Here is a 26,103-nt window from a genome sequence, read left to right as displayed (position 1 = left end):
AGTACATGTTATCACCGAGGGGCAGGAAGTGGGCGGTTACTTCTAAAATGGGTCTCGAGTGCTGATTGCTAACTTTCGTTTGGCGTAGCCAATAAAACTCAATAAGTACAATGGCATAACCAGTGTCCACGTGCCTGGAGCTACAGATGTACATATGGGGAGAGCAATGAATAGAGGTCAGGGGGCACAACATGTGATGTGATATACTGCGAATCTCGACTAGCGTCATGCGCTTATCTTGTTGTGGTTTCGGGCGTATGTTTTTGATTAGACATTTTGCGTCGTGGATTTGCTTTGTTTGTAATATGATTCAGTAGAGCGCACAAAGCTCTGGCTCCACATGCAGTACAATGTAGGTGCCACATTCAAAATATTCGCAGGCACGCGCAATTGCCGCTAATTGCACGTGAATCACCGGATGTGAGAATGTGCTGTGAAGTTAATTTTTCTCTATTTTTACAGACAGTATAACAATGTATTCGTAAACAGCAGACTGTTTATTTTATGGTCTGCACTCAGAAAAGAAAGAAAAACTATAATGTTGAATTTGTCTCGAATCAGAAGAATATTTTAAATGCTGTTCTGAAGAACCTGCACAAAGAGAGTTCTGACGTTCTCATCTGAATTGAAAATGTTCTTAAAAATAAACCGACATTTTTGAAGCTGAAAATGTTTTCATTGTGCAGTAGTATTTAATTATCAAAAAGTTGTTAAGTAAACTCAATTTAACTTTTCTTTTCTCACCACTTCGTTCTAATATTGAGAACATTAATACCAAAAGGTACTTGCACGGTTTTTAAGAACGAATGTTCTCAATTCAAGAACAATGTACCTTAATATTTCTTTTCGAGTGACTGTTATATCTTTCTGAATATCTCTTTCTTAGAAAACTACCTATTCATTTTAGGAAACCATACCCATTCCTTTTAAGTGTAATTTCTCGGTACTGAGTAATCTTCTATGTTTTGAGTGTGGCGATATCATTTTGCGTCTGTACAAATGTTTTCTAGTAACCAGGTTGTTAACATTTTTTTTTTTATTTATAGTTAGGATTTATATGGTTTTTTTAAGTGGTATATGCAAATAGCTTCCTCTGACTAATGCACAGTTATGAGCAACGTGTTGTAATTACCCCATGACTTATATTTAAAATCCCCTTAGATGTATTTTATTACTTACCCATACAATGGCCTAAGCCCAATAAACGAAATTGTTGTTTTCCTGTTGAAGATCTCGGGTTTGGTTCGCTTGTTTCACACACAACTTTTGTATTCTCTGCGGTTTTTTGTATTACCACTTGAAAGTCTGCGTTAATTTGGCTTCGATTCGGTTGGTAGGATGCAACAGTTGTTTTTCAACCGTTGGTTTTTCAATTGGATTTTTCTCGACGCGCGTGCGTAGAAAACCGAACGGAAGGAAAATAAAATAAGGGGAACGCGAACTAAAAGCAAACAACTTGTTGTTTGCGGTTTTTGCCTTAGCTTGTCTTTGTTTTAATTAGCTTGTACAATTTGTATTGTATTTATTGGAGGTCGCTTTTGCCTGTTCAATGCAGGTCCGAGTTTTTTAACGATATTGGCGAATTAATCGACATCGAAGAGGATTTTGTTCGACACGGGGCAGCGATACTATATGCACTTGCACTCGGCTATTTTCGAACGATTTTCCCTTGGCTTTTCCGCTTTTCTGAAGGCTCCGTGAGCTCCGTTGACGACGAGAGACGCGTTGCGACTGATGAAAATCGTTTAGGAGCGCGGCGCTATATAAACGATCGGCGAATCTCGAAGTCGGAACTATGCCGACGTCGACACAGTTTTCTACCGTATCGTATCTACTCGCACGAACTCAAAATATTTCAATTTATGACGCAAAAAAGCTTGAAAAATTCCACAAAACAGATAAGGGGAGCCGAACTTGGACGCGATTTTTGTTTTGCTCCAACGGTTCGTAAGTAAACAAATCGGATTCGGATGTTTTTGTTTTGGGGGCGACGGATGTTGGGATAGGAATACTGTAACGAAAAGAGAGAGGAGAGGTATATTAGCTCTACTCGAGGGCCTTAAGATTTAGTAAACGAGTAAATAATACATCCTAATTCGGTCTGGTGATATCACGATAAACAGTCAGTCACGCAATTTATTAATATGTTTGCTTTAATTTTAGTTGCTAAATCTTATCGCACCGAGTCAACGGTTGTTTATGATCTATTTATGTGGCTAGGTCTACCCCTCGACATGGAAAACCTTGGATTTTATAACCGACGAAGTGGAAAATTTGTCCCCAGAGTTTGTTTCCAACTAACCCCCCTGTTATTATATAGTTATTATACGACTGGATGAACTCCCCAGATTTTCCGACATGAATGCGTTATGAATTTCCCACAAATCCTGAGGGTGGGCAAGGGACATTGTTCCCTCGAAATGCCAACTGGTTGCAACTAACCAAGGTCACCGGGGCCAAAGTGGGTGGGGAAAGGGCTCTGTGGGACCTCCTGCCAACTACGTATACGTATTTTTGTAATAAACAAAATGCTTATGCGACCCAGGACTTTACAAGTGTCACAAACTAATTGGCATCCAATGGGCTTTGCCTAGTTACGATGGGGCAACTGTTTGTTGACGAAAACATTACAGTGGAACTTCGAGAATGTTCCTCAGAAATGTATTTATACTAAAAATAATGTAAATTTAATATTTAATAAATGCCATTTTGTTTCCTAATATTAAGTAAGCAATGTAAGTATTCCATAATTTTACTAAAATTACAAAATGATCATCATTTTGTGGAGAGATGTTCAACTTTTATCTTTAACAAAGAAGAAATCATATATAAGATGATATAAGAAAGATGAATCCGAAAATACCCATCTGCCTTAAAAGAGCTGTGTCTAAAATGATCTTCGGAACAATGTTAAGACCTTAAGACAACCAAAATTCCTCCTGTTTTAAATGATCTTCAGGACTATGTTAGGACCTTAAGACAACCAAAGTTCCTCCTGTTTTAAATGATCTTCGGTATAATGTCAGGACCTAAAGACCACCAACATTCCCACAGTCCATTCATTCGACCATCTACTGTTATCACAATAGTAGGCCTAGGGCGCCTTTGGCAGCAGCTCTTGCGATCCCATTTTTCTCGAGGCCCCAGTACACGGAACAATGCCAAAGACGTGGCGCTTTTTTGTTGTTGTTGTCTACAGATTGTGCCAACCAGGCCGACTGCCACGCCCCCTCCACCCTCCTATATCATGTAGCACCGCCACACAGGCCCGTTTTATATAGCTGCCATATAGCCGAGATTTGTATATTTGCGTCGTAATGAAATTCTTGCCGTGTTTGCCGAGATGTAGACAAACATTTTTTGATGGTGCAATTTGAATTAAGTACGAGTATATTGCACTAGCCCAAGGTCATTCATAAGAGCGAAACTAGAAAAACTGCAATTGAATACGAGAGGGTAGACAACAAGCGATACACTCTAATTAGAAGGAAAAAAATGCGTAGTTCTTTTGTAGATTACTAACTTATCTCAACCTATGTTTTGGGCTCCGAAAGACCAGTAAATTCTAGAACTTTATAGAGATTATAAACAAATGCGCAGTACGCACTTTGTAAATTTAGTTATCGGAAAGGAAATATTTTGAAAATACTTTATAGAGATTATAAGCCAATGCGGACTAGGCATTTGGAAATAAAGTTATTAGAAGGGAATTATTTTTGAAATACAAAATTAAGACCTGTAAAAAACAAAACGTAAGATCTGTTTTGTAAGTCTTTTATGTTCAGAAGTTTGTAAGTCGATTTAACTCACTTAGTTTTAAACTATATATCATAACAACTTTATATCATAAATGTCTGTAAAAAGATTCATTTTTTCGAGAATGTTCGGTCATATTGAATCGCATCGTTGGTACAAAATCTATCATTAAAATAAATGGTGAATTCTTCCTCAGTTGTCTTGTTTCTTAAAAATATGATCTTGTGTTTTTAAGGCATTTCCAATAAGGTTCCAAATAAGCACTGTGAAATCGCTTCACATAAACTATTAATCGAATTAATAATGTATAAATTAGTTAATGAATTCGCCACGCAAAAGAAGCTCATGGCTGCGTGGCAGACGATTTACGAGGCAGCACATGGTTATTGGATGACTTTTTTTTTCGCGGAGCGGAAGGCAAAGTTCGGAGGTCGAAGGTTGAGGCGGCTGCTTTATTGGCTTAGTCTTAGTCTTTTGGGCCTTCACTTCTCCATTGACGTCACTGGAGAAATGTGACCGTTATTGCTGATGAAACTAGTTCAATGTCGTTGGCCAGCTCTGACGTCACCGTTGGGAGACATTGCTCATCCGCCAGGTCAGCCCTGCCGGCCGGTCTCTGGAATGGGTCAAATGGGTCGGGGGGTTAACCACCATCCAATTATTAACCCACGAACCGAGGACTTCCAGGAACTTCCCTGCGCCACGTGCCGCGTGTCTGGCGTGCGTATTTGTAAACAACACCATTCGCATTTTGTCTGCATGTGTGGGTTGGCGAGGCTTTGTCCTTTTTACTATCAAAACAACAGGATGCCAATGCGCAGGCGCTGGAAAGCTGTGGAAATTCCACATGGAACAGAGACTGGAATTCCAGGAAGGCGGTACAGGAACAATGTGCAATGAGGCACGACAGTCAAGGACCTTCAAAAGTGGATCCCTAAACGTTTGCCTTAAATATATTTAATGATATATCATTTTTTTTATTTTTTTTTCCTAATTGCATATAATAAGAATTTTATTAAAACTGACTATTTAACTAACAAGATCTAGTTTTATATAATTTTTAAAAACAGTAGAATTTTTTTATTTACCATAAAATGTTTATCTCTTTTACTTGAAATGGGCTAAACTAACGCCAAATATAAAGTAATATTACTGGGAATAGTTTGTTACTTATCAAATAATATTTTTGATGTAAGCATTTTTAATGAAATTCACCCTACTTATTTTAGTTATTACCAGTTGTATAATTTTTTTGATATGTGCAACAATAGTTTTGATGTATTTATTAACACAGAATACTTTTTCGCCAAGCTAGTTTTAATGCTATGAGAAAGCAACCTTTCTATATTGAAATATTGAAACTTTTTTAAAAAAACCCTTGAGTACAAATTTTTTTTTACGACACCTTTGTCAAAATCATCCTATTTCATAGCCCAACCCAATATTTCGACCCACCACTGTCGACGGGGATGCCCTGCTTTTGCGCACTTTTATTGACCAATTCTTTGTTGTCTGCCTTTGGTGTTGTTGTCTGGTCTGAGCTGCCTGGTAACCGCAGGCAATTCGATAGTTGGGGGCCCGAACTGCAGCGGGGAATGCGGCCAAGTCAAAGGCCAGGTTGCAAAATCGATAGAGGGAGTTGGTAACCAAAGCAATGGGGTTTTACCTTATTTTTAATTCGACTCGCAGGACGGCATACAGAAAATCAAACGCCGCCTGCCGAAGGGAGTAAGTGAGATGGCTGCCAGGGGCCTCTTACAGCTTTTTACTCCAGTTGTAGGAACCGTTGTAGAAAAATAAAATCAATATTATCATTTTGGTGTGCATATTGAGGACAGTCATCGCACTACTAGCTTTCGCAACACGTTTTCTAAGGCGGTTTTTAAGGCGGTAACTTAGTATTTGGATCCCGAAAAACGTTTAGTTTTTATGCCTCTTGCGTTTGAGTGTCATTTAAGTATGAGTACAGAACACGCGAAATCTGGCTAAAGCACTGAATTTTAAACGAGTTTCGAGAAATCTCCGTTTTTGTGATATAGTATATAATTTAATCTATATTTATTTCGATTTTTTTGGTCTTTGTTTCGCGAGGATGTGCTGCACGGTTGAACGTGAAAAACTCGACTATGGCTTAGGAACTGAATCAGCAGAGCTTTTCCCGTTTCCAAGCCGATTTCCAATAACCTTCCAATCTCTGTTTGCCGTTACGCTTTGTTGCTGGTAAAGCGACGCGTGTCCTTAGAAGTTTTTCTTTTCTTTGTCCTTTCTTTGTCATGAAAAATAATGCTGACTTCCTTTATTCAGAAAAAAAGTCTTATTTTTATGAAGTCAACTCTGTACAGGAAATTCATTAGGAAAAGGACTAAAGAATCTATTGGGTGGTTTAAAAATGGGGGGGTTTACATTCACAAGGAATTTGATAAATTTACTGAGGGAAAGAAATTATATTGAATGATGGGAATGAATGACTTAATGAAAAGTGTAAGAGTTAAATAGTTATAAATTATAATTAATGAATTAACTATATTAGACAGGAATTCCCTTAACAGTTTCCAAATTGATTTTTCAACATTATTTAAGGAATTCTCTTTTAAAACTCTCTTAGGAATTCACAAATTTTTAAAAAATTGGGTATTCATTTAGAATTGAAATGTTCCAATCATAATTGAATTTTCTTAATGAAATAATTAAGAATACCCAAAACTCAGAGCAATGTGTCATTGATTTGACTAGAAAAGTAAGGAATTTTACAAAAATGAACTGGGCGATAATTCCAGCAAGATGTTGTGCTGATGAAAACAATGTCAATGCGGATTTGGAGCCACAGCACAGTCGCACTTCCACTAATGGCAATGGTAATCCTGGCAAGCGTTGGACAATCAACTGGTCGAACCGGTGGCCTATCAGTCTACCGACCCTCCGACTCAAATGATCCTTGGTCAAGGCGACACTACAGCAGCGAACGAAGGGACGAGAAGGATTGGCGGGATATGCCGCCGGCGGAGCCGCGGTACCTCAGCGATCCGGAAATACTCTTTCAACGGTTGGACGACATGGAGCAGGCTAAGACAGCGAGTGCTGATAAACTGTCCCCTTCGGGCAAGGAAAAGCCTGAAAACTTCCTACTTGGCGCCAAGAACATTGGCACCCAGTTGTTTAAGGAAAACCTATCCCAATCCCAGGGGATGGGCGATGATGAACTTAAACAGGAGATGGAGGATCCCTTCGAGTCGCTGGCCCGAATGAATTACAACGAGCAGGCCCTGGATCATAAAAGCGATCGGGAGTTGAAGAGAATGCTGAGTTACTACAGGAGAAAGGACCGAGATGAAAAACCCGATGTGGCCACGGCCAATCTGTTGGCCAAGGTTATTAGCTCCAAGGCCGATCGACCCAAGGTATCGATGAAGTCTCAGACTTGCACCGCAGCTCATCCGATTTCCACGATGAGGAGCACTACGACGACTCGGAGGACAACCAGAAGCACCACTACGCGTAGTCCCTCTACTTTCTGCCTGCCGGAAGCCTCACCCGATGGTCTTGTCAAGCCCATGCCCTCAACGCCACCTCCATGTCTCTCACCACGTCCCCCAACCATTCGAAAACCATGCGGAGAAAGTGCTAAGTCCAGTAAAAGCCCAATAAAATCTAAATCTAAAAAACATGGAGGCTCCAAGAAGCTGTTGGACATAATCTTGTCTACCAAGCAGCATGCACTTTCGGCGCTGAAGATCCTCAACCACCTGGAAATGGAGCTGCTAAGCCAGTCGGCAGATGACGACATGGGATTGGGGTCGACTAACAAGGTTAAAGGGCAACCAATGCCCAAAAACAACTGTGAGCGGCTGGAGCAACCCCTGAAGCCCCCTCACCATGTATTCTCTTTTGGAATTCGACCGGCTAGCCAAAAAGAAAGCATGTATGATTTGGCACTCGCCAGGGAGGAGGAGCTCAAGCTGGAGGATCGGGTGTGGGAGGAGCACAAGCAGCAGATGAAGCTAAGGAGGCCTGTGAAGTCGAAGCGTTTTGAGGCTGCTCCATCGTCAGCCGCTCGACTAGAACCCTTTCAGGAGCCTCGAAAGCCCCAGCAATCCTTGAACGCCTTGGAATCGGCGAAGCCAGAGTCTCCCGCCCAGGACAGACGCATCAACCTGGAAGCCTTAAGCGTGGTGGTGAAGCCCGCGCCTCCAGTTGCCAGCAAGGATTCACCCAGTCCCTCAGCCCGCTGGAATCCATCGTTCATGCCCCGGGCTGAAATGAAAGCCATTCGAGTGGAGGGTCCAGTAGATGACGATCTGCAGCAGAGTAAAGTATTGCAAACGAGGAAAAGGAAAAAGAAAAAACACAAGCTATATATGCAGGAACAAAGGACGGACGCCAGTCGGTTTCCTATTGCCGGCGTCTTTTATTAAGTCATTTGTATAAGTACTAGCAACGTTTTATTGAAATATTTTCCCAAACAAAAATATATTTTTCACAAAACAATTCAAATTATGGCGGCTTTTTTTAAAATACTAAACTGAAGTATTTTTGTACTCAGTAGTAGGTGCGTGGTAATTGTGGTATTATTCTGGTATCCCACGCACGGTCACTCTAAAGGGCGCCGAAAATTCGGAAACGTCAAAAAGGAAAATTACGCTTTTTCAGCCAAGCATTTTTATTTTACTTGTGTTTTGTTTGCTGAACGTTCGAGTTTAGTTTTCTAACTTAAAAATAGTTTGTAAAAACGTAGTGAAGAAAGATCCTGGATATAAGGCAATCACATGAAAGCGAAGGAAGACTAAAAGGAATAGAATCGGCGCGCTCGCCGCCATACTAAGTTTTCCAGTTAATAGGATAACTTCATTTTTAAGTTTCATTTATGCAGATTGCAGTGCATATCTAGCTGAGACTTGTTTTTATTTATTTTAACATTTGGTAAGTAGAGGGAATTTGCATTATATTAGTTGAAACTCTACTTTAGCACACATTTCCATTAACGGCACTTTGTTTATATGCGCAGCAGCGAATGCAGTTCAAAAGGGAGACAGAAATGTTCTGTGGAAATTATCAAATTTCTTTAAGATTGATTCCGCATTCGGCATAAACAAAGGGGAAGTCTTAAATTCAACACGTAGCCAAATTGTTTGTTTCATTTCTGCTGCTGCGCCGCCGCTGTTGTCGACCTCCCTTTGTTTCGGTCTCCCTCCCTCCTTCCATTTTCGTCTTATCTATTGGCGCCCATTCTTTTTATGCCAATTTTGTGCACTGAAAGAAAAAGTGCAGCAATTATTTACATATTAGAAAATAGTTTGAACGTATTGGTTTTTAAAAATGATTTTAAACTTATATATGTTAAGACTAGAAATTATGTAAATGTAAATATTTTACTTTATTTAATTTTTTGTGGACCTTATTAAATAGGGAATGTGGGAGTTATTCTTTGTTTTAACAGATTAAAACTAAAATTGCAGCAATTATTTACAAATAAGCAAATAGCTTGAACATAAAAGTTATATAAAATGATTTGAAAATTATATATTTGAAGACTAGAAATTATGTAAATGTACAAATTGTATTTTTAATATTTTGTGCAGCTTGTTAAATAGGGAAAAAGGAAATAATTCTATATATTTATAGTTCCCAGAAATAAAAAATATATTCGGCCGGTTAAATTATTTAATTCTTACCTATAGGGATATATAACCTATATAAATTGTCTAATATTGTGATAAAAATAAGAAATTGCTTTGAGACCATAAAAAAAAACTCTGTACATTTTGGGCAAGGATTACTCATATTATTCAGACTTACTTCTAAATTGATACTATTACTCGTTCCAGCACTGTAAATACGTATTTTCAGATTAATCGTATCCCTTTATCATTGTTCAAACTATTTTGTACAGAGCTCTTTTTTTCGGTGCATGCCTAATTGTTGCTGTTTTGGGGGTGGCGGTGGGCGCACGCATTCCATACCACTTGAATCATGCTCAATGGGTTGATATTCTCTCCACCTCTCTCCTTTCCAGATTCAGTGAGCGATCGCAATGCTTGTGGAGCAGGAGGGGGAGATCCTGTCGCACGTGGCGAAAGTGGTAAGGGCCCTGATCACGTCCGCCAAGCCGCCGATCGAATTGCGGTCCATTCTCAGGGATTACGTGGCCATCGAGGGGGAGCAGTTGCCCTTCCGCCAACTGGGTTACTCGACCGCCCAAGAACTGCTGCAGGACACAGAAGAGTTCAACTTTAATGGTCACGGCAACCAGGTAAATGCCATGGCCCAATCCATCCAAATGTCACGCCTTTCGCTATCGCAGTTGTTACATACATCTAATTGCCGTCAAGATTCTTGGCGAATTACTGCATATCGCAATTGTCGGAGAGAGCGGCTCTCTCCCACCCACTTTAACTGCTTTCTTTCGCCCACTTTGCTGAGCGTGCTCTCTCTCTCTCTGTTTTCTCTCACGTGCGCAGCTTTTGGGTGAGAGAGCTGCCAGTGCTGTCAGCTAAAAACAGCCAAAAAGTAGCTAACCATGTAGATTATTAGCTCTGATTGTTCTATGCCGCCACACGTACATTGTACAACAGAAGCCAACAACATTGATAAGCTGCCCCGTGCAAATTACTCACACAAGTAAAAAAACAAAATATCCTTCTATTGTAGTGGTTTGCCCGTAGCACAATGATAATTTGTCTTTAATTTCCCTGCCGTCTTATTCATCAACAATTAACCTGAATTTCATAAAAAAAAAGGTAGTGTTGCAACAACAAGGGCCTGTCCTTGGCGCTCATCAAAAAAAAATGCACTACATATCTACGAATCATCCCAATTTGGGGGCAGCAATTTATCGGCATTTAATAAGTTATTCAACAATCTTCTATCAACATCTCAGGGCAAAAATTCCCTGACTTTTAATCAATATTACATTATCTAGATCTTTGACAAGAGAATATAGGAGATTCGTTTTTGCTACGATTGCCCAATGAGAAGCCAGCAAATATTTTTAAAAATAGGAATTATATTTATTCTATACTTGCTCCTAACAATAATTCAATTATAGCATTGATGTTAAGGCATTTTCAACATTATTAATATACTTTCAGTGTTATTTAGAAAGTGTATCTACGCATGCTATAGAACAGTGGTCGGCAGCGGCCTATCTAGTGAGCATAGGGAAGTGTTCTGCCCATCCTCTGCTCGCTCACGTATAACGTAGATGTTCGTATGACTTCGGCATGGGTCTTCGGGTCTTTTTTTTCTCAGCTTCGGCGCACTTTTTTGCTGCTGCGGCAGAGAATTTCAGTGCAAAACAGTGAAACGTCAGGCGTCAGAGCGCTGCGCGCCAACTTCGTGTTCTTTACACTCACACTAATGCAAGGCAAACTTGTGATGGTATGTGTGTGCCGACCACTGCTATAGAAGGTAACATCTGGAATAACTATTCTTTAATAAGGTGTCCTACAATTCGTGGGCATTAAAAAATACATAGTACAAATCTTCGACCATTTTATTTAGATGTGTGTTAAAAACCGCCAGATTGGTCCGCAAAGCGCCAAATGGTCATCACCGCTGACGGATGAGCTTTTGGCGAGTGGCGCCCGCTGCTTTCAGTTCGATTCTCTGGCTGAACGCGTGCGGTGAGCCGCTGCTGCTGCGCCGCTTCTTTCCCGCTCCGCTCCGACCGCTCTGACCGCTCGTCCGCTCCGCCCGCTCTCTCCAACGAAGGGGCAACGTGTCAACGGCGTCTTCTTCTTTTCATCTCCGCCGCGAAAAGTGTAAACAATGGATCTTACTTAGTCTTAGTCTAGTTTCGTTTTCGCTGGCATATCTGCATATATTAGGTTGCCTTTCCTTGAGCCGTGTTTTTCACGATTTGTGCTGATTAAGCGCTTTGCTTTAATAAATGCAGCGACAGCCAAAAACAAAAGTGTATAACGCGAAAATCGAAAAGGCCAGCAATTTAAAATTGGCACTGTGTGTGTGCGCGATTGCATGATTGCACGGTGAAAGTGAACGAACGTTGGCCATCGTTTGTTTCTTTTCTCTTAATGTCTGTACAGCTGGGAAAATTACACTTGAACCGCTTGCATTATTCTTGTTTTGACGTCTGATTTCTCACCTGTGGGCGAAAGTGGGCGTTTTGGGCGGGTTCTTCCTGCCTACGCGTTGGCATTGTTGCCAAATCAATAACCGGCCGACCCAGAGATGCAGCCCGAAGAGGCAAACAAACGATAGTCGAGGCGGGACAGCTGGTGATATTTATTTAATTTAAATTATGTATTCTGCATCAGCCAGCATTCCGAGCTCTCGCTCTGCACTATTATCACGTCTTGGGTTTCAAAGCCCTGCCCATATCCGGAACCCACAGCTCGCTACTTGGTGCTGCGACCCTATTAAGATCATTGCAGCTCTGAAACAACACAACCCAATGTGAATCATAAACAAAAATCAACTTCAAACCACTCGCATTTCCAAACACTTGAGTAAACTTATTGGGCTTGGCGGTAAAGTAGCTGGCTCTGCAGTTTAATGGGGCATATTGGATTACCCAAACTCGAACTCAAGAGTTGTCCAAGCGGAACAACTTTCCCTTCCCAGAAATTATTTCAAATGTATAGAATGTAGGGTTCTCTGCTTGAAAGTCATAAAACGCCGTTAGTATCTTGAAACATAAAGATCTTGGGAAACTATAGGGAAAGCTTAAGATTAAAAATTTAAAAATAATACTCTCCAAAATAATAACATGTTACTTTTCCTAATTGCATAAAAACTAACATATTTTTACCTTCCATAACAGATCTTTATCACCGCGAAATATAGCGCCAAAACTGATCACATTGCGCGTATGGTACGCCAGCAGAAGAACAGCAAATCCTCTTTAATCTCGAAACCACCGCCAGCTGCCCAGAAAGCAATCAGTCAGAAATCCAACTACGGCCATAACTATCATAACAACTATAACCACTACCAAAACCAACAGCAGAATTATCACGCTCAGCAGCAGCGTTACTACCAACAACAGCAGCAACAGCAGCAGCAGCATTGTTACCGGCCGCCTCAGTACCACCAACAGTACCAACAGCCCTATCAACAGCAGGGGCATTGGGATAACGACCAGTACTGGCGGCACCAACGCCAGCTGGAGGCAGAGGCGCAGGCAAAGGCGCAGCGAGATAGAGAAGCCAAGCAAAACGCTGAACGTGTGAGGCTGGCAAAGGCCAAGCGCGAAAAAGAACTAAAGGACTCTGCTGAACGCGAAAGGCAGGCGAAGGCCAAGCGCGAAAAAGAACTAAAGGAGTCCGCTGAACGCGAAAAACAGGCGAAAGCCAAGAGAGACCAGGAACTAAAGGAGTCCGCTGAACGCGAAAGGCAGGCGAAGGCCAAGCGAGACCAGGAACTAAAGGAGTCCGCTGAACGCGAGAGGCAGGCGAAGGCCAAGCGAGTCCAGGAACTAAAGGAGTCTGCTGAACGCGAGAAGCAGGCGAAGGCCAAACGAGATCAGGAGCTCAAGGACTCCATTGAAAAAGAACTGAGGGCCAAGATCAATAAGGAATTGGAGAGCCAGCTTAAAAAGGAGCACGATAGGTTCGAAGAAGAGCTTAAGGAGCGGCTTGAGGAGTTCAAGAAGCAGCAAGAGGAGGAACTCAAAAAGCGCGAGGAAGATTTGGAAAACCTAAAGAAGGAGCTCCAGAGACAAGAGCAGAAGGAGATTGCTAGGGAAGCCGAACGCCAGGAACAGGACCGCGTGGAGAAGGAAAAAAGGGAGAGGCTTGAGCAGGAGAAATTGCAGGATCCGGTCCAGCCTGTGACCATGCGAGCAGCGAAAGTGGATCAGGAGAAAATCTTTGTGACGATTGCCAACGACAAGGCACCCGCCATGAATGGTCACGGTCAAAACCATGTCAGGAGCAACGGACATGGTAACTACAATGACGGCAAGCCGCCGCTGCGAGCGATCCTGGGAAACAGTGCACCGCAGCGCAACCAAGAAGCAAGCAGCATATTTAATACCCCCGAATCTAGCTACAAGCGGCCACTTCATCCACGAGTACTGCACCCTGGACAGGTTCGCTCCACCGGCAGCTCTGTGAATCATAGACTGAAAGTTACACCCCAATCGGATGCTCCAACGCCAGCGGAAGCGCCTATTACTCCACCTGCTTCACCGGAGAATGCTCAAACAAAATCCGCTGCCAAAGCCTCGCCCAAGGATGATGTGCTTAGAGTGCACGGAGGTCAGGTCCAGGCAGGCAAAGCCAGCTCCACGCCGAAGGCTAAGGTGTCGCTCAAACTAGATTCTTCCTTCGATGCCGTTTCCTCGCTGAACCTTTATTGCGAGGAAAACGACTTCGAAAAACCCACATTTAACATATTTAACAAGCCCCCACACCTGCACTGTTCAGTGCGAATCGCTGGCGATGTGTACAGCAGCTATCCGCAGGAGTTCTCCGATGCGGAGACTGCCTACCAGCGCACAGCCCAGATCGCCATCCAGCGTATCCAGCACGCCGAGTCGCACCAAAAGCTTACGGTTTGCACACTTAGCGACGAGGAGTTCATCGACGGATTGTACAAAGAGCTGCTGAACTACCCACATGGCATATTGGGTCACAAGCTAGAGGACTGGTACGGCAGAACCTTCCGGCAACATCTGCCCAGCCATTGGTACGATCTGATTATTGAGTCGAACAAAATTCGCGTTGAGCACGGCATTGACCCGAGGATTATACTGTTTGCCAACGAACCTGGATCCTCGGAACCAATTCGTGTCAATACGACCAGCATTTTGCCCGAGTTGATGCTGCCCTGGCAGTTAAACGAGAGTGGTTCGCACGACTGGAACATGTTCATCAGTCACTGCGACTCTACCAAGCGGGTATGGGCTAGATTGATCGATCAGATAGCCAACTTGGAAGAGCTGACGAAATACATGGGCCGACAAATGGAAGCTCCACTTTTCCGGCAGAAGGTGGCCAAACCCCTCGTTCAGGAAATCTATCTGGTGGAGATTCCCGATGGCTGGAACCGTGTGCGGGTGATCTCCGTAAATGAAGAGGACCGCTCGTGCCGCTGTCACTTTGTGGACTTTGGTGATGTGGGTCTGTTCGATTTTGAAGAGCTGTTCCAATGCCCGCCGCAATTCAAGGTGCTTCCGGCCCAGGCGGTTTGCCTCAGCATGTACGCGTTGGACAAGTTCGAGAACCATCCGCACGCTCAGCAGGTGTTGACAAAGGAGCTGGATGGGCAGACGGTTGTGGCACATGTGCTCACCACCGAGAAGCAGTTCCTCGAACTGGGCGGAGTTGCTCAGGGAGTGGTGGAGAACGGTAAGCGTCGGGCTTGCTTGGTGGCCACGCTGTACGACACCTCCACTGCAGAGGACATTCATTTGAACGACCTGGTTGCCAGTAGGATCACTAAGTGTACACCCGCTCCTTCGCTGACTGACGAAAAGAAGATCGGTAAGACCACGCCAATCATTGTGTCTCACATCAACGAGGATGGTGATCTGTTGGTGCTGCTTCGAAACGATGATCTTAAGTTCGTGGAGCGAAGTATTGCACAAACAGTTGCTGATCTTGGCGAGCAGGATCGTGTGAGCTACTCCGATCTGCTCCACGACCGTCATGTCTTCGTGTGCGACGAGTCGGTCGAAGGCCTAAAGCAGTGGTTCCGCGGGCGTCTTGTAACCAGACCCAAGAACCCGGAGGAGGAGACCTTCGATGTCTACTACGTGGACGACGGACGGCAGCGCAAGACGCACATTTCCAATATTTACCGCCTGGAAGCCAACAATAGAGCGCTGGCAACGTTTCCGCCGCAGGCACTGCCTGTTCGCCTGCACGACGTTCCCGAAATCGCGGGTCAGATGCTGGGACGCCTTCGCGGTTTGATGCCTCCGCGCAGCGAGGCTCTGGTAGGTGTTATACAAGTCTGAACATCTTTAAAGATTGTCTAATTTGTACCACTCTTCTTACAGCTCAAGGTTGTGGCCAAGGATGGGGCAAAGCCCTTGGTCAACGTCTTCATCCGCGGCCAGGATCCGGAGTCAATGTACATGTGCGTGAATATCGGCCTTCGTCTGGAGTTCGAGATGGCAAGGTAAGTGTCCTTATGGTGGCTTATATGCATTGTCTATTCATTGTGTATCATTATGGTCCATGTCATGCTATCACATCGCCATCAAGCTCCTTTACCAACGACATTTGAATAGTGACTGGTGCCCTATATCATTAATGTTATAATCGATCCTTTGGTTAATGCTGTCTCTATATTGCTTACGATAAACTGGAACTGACTTGATAAGCTATCGCTAACACAAATTCGATCTACGCTAACGAAAATATCCCGAAAACAAACTTAATGTAAGCTAACCCTAAGTCATGCATCTTGTATATAATCCGAAAAATATACTCATAAAATGTCACAATGCTACCCAGTAAGCCACAAAGCGAATCAATTATTTAAACCTTGAAACCGATTATCCCTGCACCCCGATCCAATTTCTCCCCGTCCCACCTAATATTCCCCACCCGCACAGCTCCATTCAACCGGAGAAGTGCGATTATATGCTCCTGAGTTCCAATGCCCAGTTGCCCAGACGCGGCAGCTTCAGCTCCGTCGTCTCCAGCCAGAGCAGTGGAAGCGACCTCGTCGCTTTCACTCCGCCGGTGACCCCACAGAAGGCGGCGGGGTCCACAAGATCAGGCACCACCACTTTCTCGTCGCTCATGCTCAAGGATTATGAGGCCATTCCAGCAGTGGGCGCCTATTTCGAGGTGCGCGTTGCCCTCTCCGTCAATCCCGGTCACTTTGCCGTAAGTGCAGTCATAGCAAGTGGATTGTATTGTTATAACATTCGATTCTGCTTTAGGTGCAACCATATAAATGCTACAACCAGCTGCAGACTTTGATGAAGGATCTGCAAGAGCATTGCAAAGGACCTGCTGCCAAGGGAGTCCAGCCCTCGCAACTGGCGATTGGAGAGGCCTACGCAGCTCCCGACAGCGACGGCGTCTATCATCGGTGAGTTGTTGTTTAGATATAGCTAATTTTTGATATTAATAACTCCTATTCTGATCTCCTTGCAGCGTAAGTATTCGCAAGATTTACGATGAGATTATACACGTGCGTTTTGTCGACGTGGGCGACGACGGAGTGGTTGCCTGTGATCAACTGAAAACCCTGCAGCCGGATTTAAGAAAGCTGCCCAAGATGGCGCTGCCAGCTCAATTATATGGTGAGTTGCAGCTTAACTCAAGACTCGGCTATTTAACATTGATATATTCCTTTCCAGGCATTCAACTAGCAGACGTAGTCTGGAGCAAGGATACCTGCGTCCGATTCCGGCAGCTGACGCTGGGTCAAAAGTTCATCGGAATTGTGCGACGCATGCACAAACTTAAGGATGACACGCGGGCACTGGGCCTTGAGCTGGTGGACACCTCCACGCCGAAGGATATTAAGCTGCACGAGATTCTCATCAAGGAGAAGCACGCACAGCCGGAAACGAAGGAAGCCCAAGTCTGAGTCGGAGGAGACGAAATCACTTGAATTTGTTCACGTTTATGTTTGCTTAATCATAGTCTTAGGTTTAGGGACATGTAACTTATTACGACGACACATTCCGCACAGCAGGAAGCGATAATAGCCAATAAACTATGGTTTTTTTCTAACGAGAGAACGGATGAACTTGGTTGGCGGACTTGATGTTGGTCTTGACAGCCGAGGGCGCCTTTCCCAGCTGCTGCTGCACGTTGCCAGGACTCATGGCAGGTCCGCCCATGGGCGAGGGTGCTCGGATGGAGGGTGGTACCATCATGCCCGGCCCGGGTCCATAGTTGGTCAGCTTGAGGCCCTTGCCCATGCCAACGGCGGCCACCAGCAGCTGTGTGTCAGCCATGCTGCTTGTCTGCTGGATGCCGGTGCGCGAGGAGCTCTCGATCTCCCACTCCTCGCGCGCCTTGCTGACCATGTCCAGGACGTGGGAGACGACCTTGTTGTACTGGGTGACCTGCTTCATGGCGGCGTCGTTTGTGAGGTTGGCCGCCTTCTGTTCGTTCTGCTGCATCTTCTGCTCCGTAATCGGATCTGGCCTAGTTCTCAGATAGTCTGGAACGATGTCGTGCGAGAAGACCGGCACACGGCCCTCCGTGATGCTGATCAGGGTCTCATCCCGGTCCATGGAGACCAGCAGGGGAAGTACAGTTCGGTTCCTAAGCGGCGGGCACTGCTCCTTGGCCAGAATCTTGGTCAACCCGGTGAGGTGGCTCGAGATTATGGCAAAGTTGTCCAGGAACGTTGGCCAGTTGATGGTCTCGTACTCCAGCTCTAGTTTCTGGATCATGGAGAGCACCGCCAGCTTCAGATCGTTCAGGCGCTGCAGGACCGTTTCCAGCGTCATCTCGAATAACTTTTCGTCGCGCTGCATTTTGGCTAGTTTTTATTTAACAACACAACAAATGTAATATTTTTAATTTCGCAAAATTGCCGGTGTGACCATGCCCAGGCAAACCGCTGATTAGTTTTGTGTGAATGCCAACTTTGCGCTTGTAACTAAAAGCGCGTTTCCACTGCCCGTTTGATTTCACTGCAAAGTACGTTGAGTTTTTTCAAACTTGTTGAATCGCTAAGCCTTTGCAGAACTTCATAAAAATGTATTGCTCAGCAATTATATCCTAAATCAGGAGTGTCTACATTTTAAAGTTATATATTATTCGCAATTCTTCTACGTTCTTCATGTTCTTTTATAGATAGTTCTTTTTAGATAGTCTTCACATACTTATTTAATTAAGCAGTATCTAGCATTAAAATAAACAAACAAAACATTTTGAAAACTCCAACATAAAAAAATCTACTCAATCAATTTTATTCTTATCAATTACATGAATGCATGTATCTTTAAAAGTGCCGCCAGTACTCTATTTATTATTTTCTTTTATATCTTTTAAAAATAAATTATCTCAATAGATTATCTGATAATACGAACTTGAGTGCAAGTATCGATAGATTTCATGTTGCAACCGATTCTTTCAGAGTGACCGTTCGGAATAGTTAAGAAATGGTACTAAAAGTATATTTTGTGGTCACATTACCAACATGGCCGCCGAGAAAAACTGAACGCAACGCCGTGTTTTCCATTTGCCAATAAAACACTAGACCCTCACAAAATCTCGATAAGCGTGCCGCAAACGTCGCCAAATGTAAGCAATTTAGTCTAGTGCCTGTTCTACACCGTTTTACATAATCGCCAGAATTAAAAAATCGGAATTTAGTTGCTGCCCGTCGGGAGTCTCGTCTCTCCTTGTCTCATTCTCTCTCTGTCTCGCTCTCGCTCTGAGTTCCTCTCTCGTGCTGACAAGGCAAATATACTGGTGCTGGTGTGAGTGAGTGTGTAAGTGAGTGAACCCAAAGAAAAAGAAATGGAAAATCTGAAAAATGCATATGTGAAAAGATATACGCGCAAGCCGGTTAACGATCGGATCTCTCGCCCGATTTGGGTACGGACTAGACCAGGTCCCCGCCCCCCGCGTCGCGAAATGGGTTGAACAATAGCGGGAACGCGTCCGCGTTTCACTCTCTGCGTTTTCAGCTCTCTCCCCCTGCCAACACCTCTCTCTTCTCTCTCTCTCTCTCTCCGCTCTTGATATTTGTTGATGTTGTTGCTTTCAGTTGGCCGTTTCTAATGCTCTCTTTACATGTTTCTATATTCAATTGTAATATATTTGCAGCTTGTTGTGTATGTTTTTGAAATGGTAAAGTGTTTTGTCGCGTTCGCCCAACCGAAGGCCAAACCCTAACCGATTTGGGTTAATAAAGAACAATAAACGTATCTGTATATATCTATCGCGCGATATATAAGTACACATACATATATACATAGTTGCCAGAGCGAGAGAAATCCGAAATACCGCGATGGCGTCGCGCAGGCGCGCCGAACTGAATCCCAAACTGCACATGGACAGGCAGCCGACAGCTGCCCGAATAACAGGTACCTGAACAGAAACTTCTACATACCAACCAGCGGCGGCTCAAGATGTGGGATAAACCCACGCCTCGCCGGGATTAGCGATGTCCGCGGAGGGTCCCTGCAATAAAAATAAAACCCATTTGAGAAGGGCTTCCCGGAACGATAACTATCCAGAACAACAACAACCACCACCACCACCCACCGTTCTGCCAACCGAAGCTGACCTTTCACCTCTCAACCTTGCAGATCCCTCATTACCCGCTGGCAAGCGACGCGAGATCGACAACGTGATGAAGAAGGCGCGCGCCAACACCACCAACGACTACTGGGACAAGAAGCTGATCGAGGCCGAGGAGAAGGATCCGAATCGATGGCGCCACACGGGCTACAAGAAGATGTACATCCAGGGCGAGAGCAGCTCCGGCGAGAGCGAACGCGACGGTCGCGAAGGTCGTGAGGGTGGAGCCCCGCCCTACGGTCGCTATCCGCCCCCAGGTGGTCCGCCGACAGGTCCACCGCCGCCGTCGCAGCGTTACGGGCGCTCCCGTTCGCCGCATTCGCGCAGTCGGTCGCGCCTGCGCAAGTCGCCACCGCTTTCGCCGCCCCCGCGTCGCCGCTCACCGCCCATGGCCATGCACGGCGGCATGGACCGCCGCGGCGGACCGCGCTCGCCGCCCATGCCGCGTTCGCCCAACAACAGCCATGACGCCCTCATGCGTCGGCCCGGCAATGGCCACGGCGGAAGGCCGCGCTCCCCGCCGGAACCCAGTGGTGGCTCGTCCTCCTCGTCGCTGCGACGCAAGCCAAACGCGTCGCGTTCCCCGCTCGGCCGCCGGCGGTCGCCCCCGCTGCCGCCGCCCTCGTCGTCGGGAATGGACAAGCGGGGTCCAGTCGCCCACATCCTGCCGCGCTCCAAGCGCCCGCCCTCGCCACCGCCAAGGGTGAGTAGTCCATGAAACAGGAGGGTTTTTCATGTACACATCTCTAAACAACTTAACTTAAAATAACCATAAAAATAGTCCCATTTCCTGTTAAATTGAAGGAATACCCAATAGATTTTAGAACACTCGGTGTATTTTAACATACAAAATCCATTTTTAAGCAATTTTGTTGTTTATCCTATGAATTAAGTCATACATTTCCTTTAAATATCATTCACATTATATTAATTTGAACTTATTATTTTATTTTAAGTACGTAAAATATTTACTAACGTTAAAAACAGCTAACATTTGTTAATTTGAGTCACAAATTTGTTGATATTGGTAAGATTGATATTGATATATCGGAGTTAAACTTATGAAGTCTCTTTTTATTATCAGATTATTTTTGAAATATATATTGCATCATTCAATAATTATTTACTTTCAATCTTTTTGCAGCATTCGATGCGTTCGCGTTCAAACAGCTCGATGAGCAGCAGCTCCGATGATTCCTGCTCCCTTTGCTCGCCCAGCCATCGTCACAGATCTCGGTAAGTCAGCCACTGGGATTTGTGTTGCCACTGTGCCTATTAACCGTTTTATTTCGTTCACCATTACAGATCCCGCGGTCCGCGTTCGCCGCCACCCAAGCCACGTGGCCATTATCGTACGGGGGCGCCTCCGCCCCCTCCGTCGGAGTCACATGGCCGTATCCATGGTCGCCCCACCACTCCACCGCCCGTGCGCGGAGGTGGAGGCAGTTCGGTTTCCGCCATGGAGAAGTACCGCCAGGCGAAGATGCGTCACATCGGCCATGATCGTGGCTCCTCGTCGGATGCCCACATGAAGATCCCGCGATCGTCGCGCCATTCGCCGCCGCCGGAAGATCCGCGTCTCAAGCACCGTCCGCCAGAGCCACCAGAGCCGGCATCGGCGCCAACTGGAGCTCCGGCAGCACAGGCTAAAAAGAAGAAGAAGGAAAAGGAGGTGAGCAGCGTCAAAAACTTGGGAGAATTTAGAAATCCTTTAGCTTACCCGGGGTTTCAATTCCTTTCCAAATGCAATTAAATGTAGAGCAATATGTTTGGTTGTAATGTAGGTTTGGCTTAGCCAACGTACTAGTAAAAATCCTTTATAACAACATCTAATAATCCATATCCCCTTTCCACCAGATGAGGCCACGCATTAAAATTGAAGGTGAGAAACGCAAAAAGCATCCGAGCGGGACGACCAGTGGCACCGGAGCTAACGCGGCGAACTCCTCCTCGGACTCGGACGATTCGAACGGCTCCGACAGCGACGAGGTCGGCACGTTGCCCACATTCTCGGCTACCACGCGGCTGACGCTCTCGGAGCGATTCGGCAAAATGGCGCAGTGGAGCATCGATCGCAGCAACATGGAGAACATGCGAATCACCAAAGACTCCGCCGGTGGGGCCCTCAAAGTGATGATCGAAGAGGGCCTGGAGTCGCCGCCGCGTCGCTATTCGTATTCGCCGGCACCGGCCGGGCATTTTCCGGAGGAGTTGGCCACCACAGCACCGTCGGGAATGCTGTCGTGGGACGACGTGCGCGTCCGTTACGAGTACTACAAGAGTCGTGGTTACCTAAGGGACTTGGACCTTAAGGTAGGAGCGTGATTTGCCTCATAAGTTTACATTTACTAATGTAATGTGTCTTTCTTGCAGGACTATATCAAGTGGGAGGAGTGGTGGTATAAATATCAGGAGTGGTTGAAACAGGAACGCTACTATGAGTACTGGGATCGCAGTCAGCAATTGCGCAGACGACGCAAGAAGCTGCCGGTCACTCAGCGCTTGAATTGAGTGCCCTCCGCATGTGAATCATCTCATTCATTTTCCTAATCCCCCCCCTTTCTCCATTCAGTTCATTTATTTGTTCTACTTTTTCCTGCCCCCCTATCTTGTATCTGAATCATTTCCGCATCCCTTCATCCTCTTTTGTACATTCAAAATGTATGAAACTGCATTTGTCACCTATTATTTTGATAACTAATTACAATTACAAGCCAAGCATCCGGAGATGGTTGGCCTTGGCCCCTGACATCCTGCTTTCGGCGTAGGGTTTTTTATTAACACTGAACTTTGTAAGTTTTCTTTGAGTGCATGTTGTTCAGTACAACACACCGAGATATTTGTAAACGCATTAAATAACAGTCAGTATACAAGCGGTTGATTTTTACTGGGCGGTGTCGATTTATGAAGGGATCTTGAGGAGAAATCATTTAATATTGAACCAAATATAAATAAACATAAAACAATAGATTGTCATTATTTTACATTACAATCTACATTTGACATGTATAGTGTATATACCTAAACTTTACTTGTATATTATTTTAAAAAGCGCTGGGGCGCCATCTTGCGATGGTTTCCCAAAGCTGGATCAGAGCTTTTCAAGGTCAGGCTTTTTTAAATAAATAAACTGCCTGAAGATGCCTAAACTGTGGCAAATGAGGCAGGGGTGGGCGCTACTCCCGCCCAACTCGATGTCAATACTGTGATGTGCACGCAGCGTTTATTTGACGGCATATAAATTGAAAAATTCACATAAAAATGTGTAATTATTTGGCATATTTTCAATTTCCACAAAGGCGAAAAGGGAAACTGCCGGCTGAAGGTGACACGCACTCGTGGGGTCGGAGGGAAATCCGTGATCCTGCTCCTGGGCGTGATTTCCGTGCACAAATTAGCACTTTTTCGCTGGGATTTTCCGAGGGTGGCTGATAATCAGATTATGCCCGTTGCACAGGGGATGCTAATGTGCCGATATCGAGCTTCTGCCTGGCTAATTGCGGTTGAGTGGGGAGCTCCATGGATTAGCCATTGAAGCGGACTTTAATCTATCTTGAACCTTAAGGGCAGTTCACATTCACCCCATCACCTCATACCAGAAATTGGCGCCCAACCCCTAACCCGGGGGCCTCCGTGTCCTGGCACAATTAAGCTCTAAATAACAACAGCGTTAAGAAGGCTTTAAGGCCCGATTTGGCCCCCGACCCCCCGCCAGCACAGAACCCTTCAGAAGAACTCGAGGAAAAGTCACGTCTAATTACACACATCTTGGAGCAGCTTTTTGACCTGGTTGACTTGGTTGTTGGTGGTCGGTCGGTTTTACCAAATTGGTTTTAAAAGCCGCAGGGGGTGAGGCGTTGAGAGCGCGTGAGAACGTGAGCAATTATTACGGCGTAGTGGGGAGTGCTCAAGATGTATGTATAAGGACTGGGGGACATAATCCCTTTATAAACCACACAATGCTATTATATGCTAAAATTGACAAATAAGTGTCACGAATAAATACAACAAATTGTGTTGCAGGAGGGAGGCTGACAGTCGTCTGACACACGCCTTTTATAAAAAAAACTCAGTGAAAACAGAAGAGTATACTTTTATTGACTAAATGTAGATTCCATGTCTTAAATCTCTTTTTATTAAAGAAGTTAGGCAACATCATTCTGCGTTTCTTGATGTTTCCTTTACAAAGTACAAGCGATCAAAACTTAAAATGGCATAATTTGTTAAAAAAAAAACTTTAGATTTAATAGGTAAATATTTGTTTATTCTTATTATTAAAAGAAAGATAAAGTCTTTTCATATTGAGTTTAGACATTTATTTAAAGTTGTGATAGTGAGTTACACATACAAATATATGTATGGAGTTTTATATTTCTAGTTCTATTATAAGATACACAGTTCTCGATTTGAGAAAATATATTCTTAGAAACCGTGAAGGCACTTTTTGAGTTTAATGATCTCAATATCAGAACAACATGGTGAAAAGAGAAAGTAAATTGAGTTTATGCGACAACTTCTTGATAAGTATACTCTACTGACTGGACTAAAAGTTTAGTTGTTGAGATAAACAATGTAAGTATCGCCATTTCTACTTGGTTCAAGAACATTGAAAACATTTTCAACTTAAGAAATGTCGTTATATTTTTAAGAACACTTTCAACTAAGATGAGGACGTCAGAATTCTCTCTATGTATTAGTTTTTGCTCCATTTTTATAAATCAATTTCAATTTGAAAACCTAATTTGTGATATTTCTTAGAGTGTGAGTGCGTCACACGTTACTTTTCGCCCAGGGAAAAATCATATAATCGAAGTTGGGGTCGGGAATCAAGCGGGTGGCAGAGGTACAGCTACTCCCGCTCTAGGCCCCGACCAATCACGCACAAAGGCGATGAATCGAGCGGGGGGATGGGGTCCTGGTCCTGTGTGAATTAACAATTCCTTTCAATTAAGTGCGCAACCGACAAAAAAAGAAGTTGCGCCCCCAAAAAGTGGAGAGGGGAAACTGAGAACTGACGAACATAAAACGAAAGGGCAGCGATATTTTCGTTTCAATAAAAATCAGCAGCAGAAGGACGCTGGAAAGGATCTCCTGGAATCGGGGGGCAAATGAATTCGTTGCATATGTGAGGGCAACCGATGAATGTATGTACATTGTACATATAAATAAACCCCGACAGATAACAGACAGGAATGGGGGCGTGCAGAGAAATGGCGGTGAAAGGGGGCGTGTCGGGGTCTAAAAATCAGCAGCAACTGTAACAAGTTTCGCATTTCTTTTTACAGTTTCTTCGCTACAGTCAATCAGTTTTGCATGAGCGATTTCTTTACTCGTTTGCGCCAACTCTACAATTTACTCACACACACGCTGACTGACTTTTCGCGTTGCATGTGTGCGTTTGGGGGACTCCCCATTTCTACCATTTTTAAGTAAAGTTAAAACGAGCTGCCAGCACTCGATGATTTAGCAATGAATTCGCTTGCTTACTGCTAACTTTATGTACATATGTAGGTACATATGTTTATTTGCTGCTCCCTGCACACAAAAAACTTCAAGTTTTAAGATAGTAAGTTAAAAGAAATACATAAAATATACATAAGTCACTAGAAAACAAAGTTATTTTAATTTTGTATTCATGTTCATGTTTAAGTTTTATAACTAATCTATAATTACACTGACATAATAATACTAAAATAATATAAATTTAATTTTTATTCGTTTAAAAGATAATACAAATATGTAAAATCTTATATTTGAGGATATCTTGACAACATTTTTGGGTGCCGCATGATATTATTAATAATTCATTTAATCATTTAAACAGGATTTTTCGAAATGGCATTGCGTTTTTGGTCTTTATTAATCTTGTTTTGCATTTTGTAAAGAGATTCAATGGTTGTCCACTTAAAGATCTATTTTCCAGATTCCAAGAAATTCTAAACTACTTCGCCACCCATAATGGCAACCCATTCTCAACACCAGCCTCAGAATCCATTGCCAATTTCGTAAACTTTCTTGGGGCTATCTGAACTCCATTGCCGAACCCTTTCTGTAATTAAAACCGAAGCTGAATCAAACGGAGCCCCGCACAATCATTCGAACTCTGTAGCATGGAATATTCTGCTACACAACGTGTGTTAAACTTGTGGCCAAGTTT

General features: G+C 44.1%; 4 protein-coding genes across 9 annotated transcripts; 3 read left to right on the top strand and 1 right to left on the bottom strand.

The window, feature by feature from the left end:
* Positions 1-6,494: 6,494 nt before the first annotated feature.
* Positions 6,495-8,247, top strand: LOC119550637. Its single transcript, XM_037859476.1, has one exon. The coding sequence runs from the start codon at positions 6,549-6,551 to the stop codon at positions 8,166-8,168; it is 1,620 nt and encodes a 539-aa protein (XP_037715404.1). The 5' UTR covers positions 6,495-6,548; the 3' UTR covers positions 8,169-8,247.
* A 116-nt stretch (positions 8,248-8,363) lies between these two features.
* LOC119549246 (tudor domain-containing protein 7B) lies at positions 8,364-17,419 on the top strand. Of its 4 annotated transcripts, XM_037857145.1 has the most exons (8): positions 8,364-8,673; positions 9,767-10,003; positions 12,536-15,655; positions 15,719-15,840; positions 16,280-16,556; positions 16,613-16,764; positions 16,830-16,978; positions 17,036-17,419. In XM_037857145.1, exons 2-8 carry the CDS (start codon positions 9,785-9,787, stop codon positions 17,266-17,268), a joined length of 4,272 nt encoding a protein of 1,423 aa, XP_037713073.1. In that variant the 5' UTR covers positions 8,364-8,673; positions 9,767-9,784; the 3' UTR covers positions 17,269-17,419. The 4 variants fall into 4 exon arrangements, with proteins under 4 accessions (XP_037713073.1, XP_037713076.1, XP_037713075.1 ...); XM_037857146.1 differs by lacking the exons at positions 8,364-8,673; positions 9,767-10,003 and adding an exon at positions 11,356-11,513; XM_037857148.1 differs by lacking the exons at positions 16,280-16,556; positions 16,613-16,764; positions 16,830-16,978; positions 17,036-17,419 and adding an exon at positions 16,046-16,181.
* On the bottom strand, positions 17,289-18,245 carry LOC119549247 (mediator of RNA polymerase II transcription subunit 8). The gene has a single exon (XM_037857149.1). It carries the CDS (start codon positions 18,167-18,169, stop codon positions 17,411-17,413), a length of 759 nt encoding a protein of 252 aa, XP_037713077.1. The 5' UTR covers positions 18,170-18,245; the 3' UTR covers positions 17,289-17,410.
* A 560-nt stretch (positions 18,246-18,805) lies between these two features.
* LOC119551018 (basic salivary proline-rich protein 2) lies at positions 18,806-22,820 on the top strand. 3 transcript variants are annotated; one of them, XM_037860072.1, is made up of 7 exons: positions 18,812-18,941; positions 19,470-19,729; positions 19,955-20,649; positions 21,091-21,182; positions 21,252-21,618; positions 21,804-22,259; positions 22,320-22,457. In XM_037860072.1, the coding sequence occupies exons 2-7, from the start codon at positions 19,654-19,656 to the stop codon at positions 22,455-22,457; spliced, it is 1,824 nt and encodes a 607-aa protein (XP_037716000.1). In that variant the 5' UTR covers positions 18,812-18,941; positions 19,470-19,653. The 3 variants fall into 3 exon arrangements, with proteins under 3 accessions (XP_037716002.1, XP_037716000.1, XP_037716001.1); XM_037860074.1 differs by lacking the exon at positions 19,470-19,729 and having other exon boundaries at positions 18,806-18,941; XM_037860073.1 differs by lacking the exon at positions 18,812-18,941 and having other exon boundaries at positions 19,654-19,729; positions 22,320-22,820.
* Positions 22,821-26,103: the final 3,283 nt, after the last annotated feature.

Source organism: Drosophila subpulchrella, chromosome 2R (assembly GCF_014743375.2).
Source record: "Drosophila subpulchrella strain 33 F10 #4 breed RU33 chromosome 2R, RU_Dsub_v1.1 Primary Assembly, whole genome shotgun sequence".
Classification (NCBI taxonomy): Eukaryota; Metazoa; Arthropoda; class Insecta; order Diptera; family Drosophilidae; genus Drosophila; species Drosophila subpulchrella.
The sequence above is the reverse complement of the archived record's forward strand: the minus strand, read 5'-3'. Positions and strand labels throughout refer to the sequence as shown.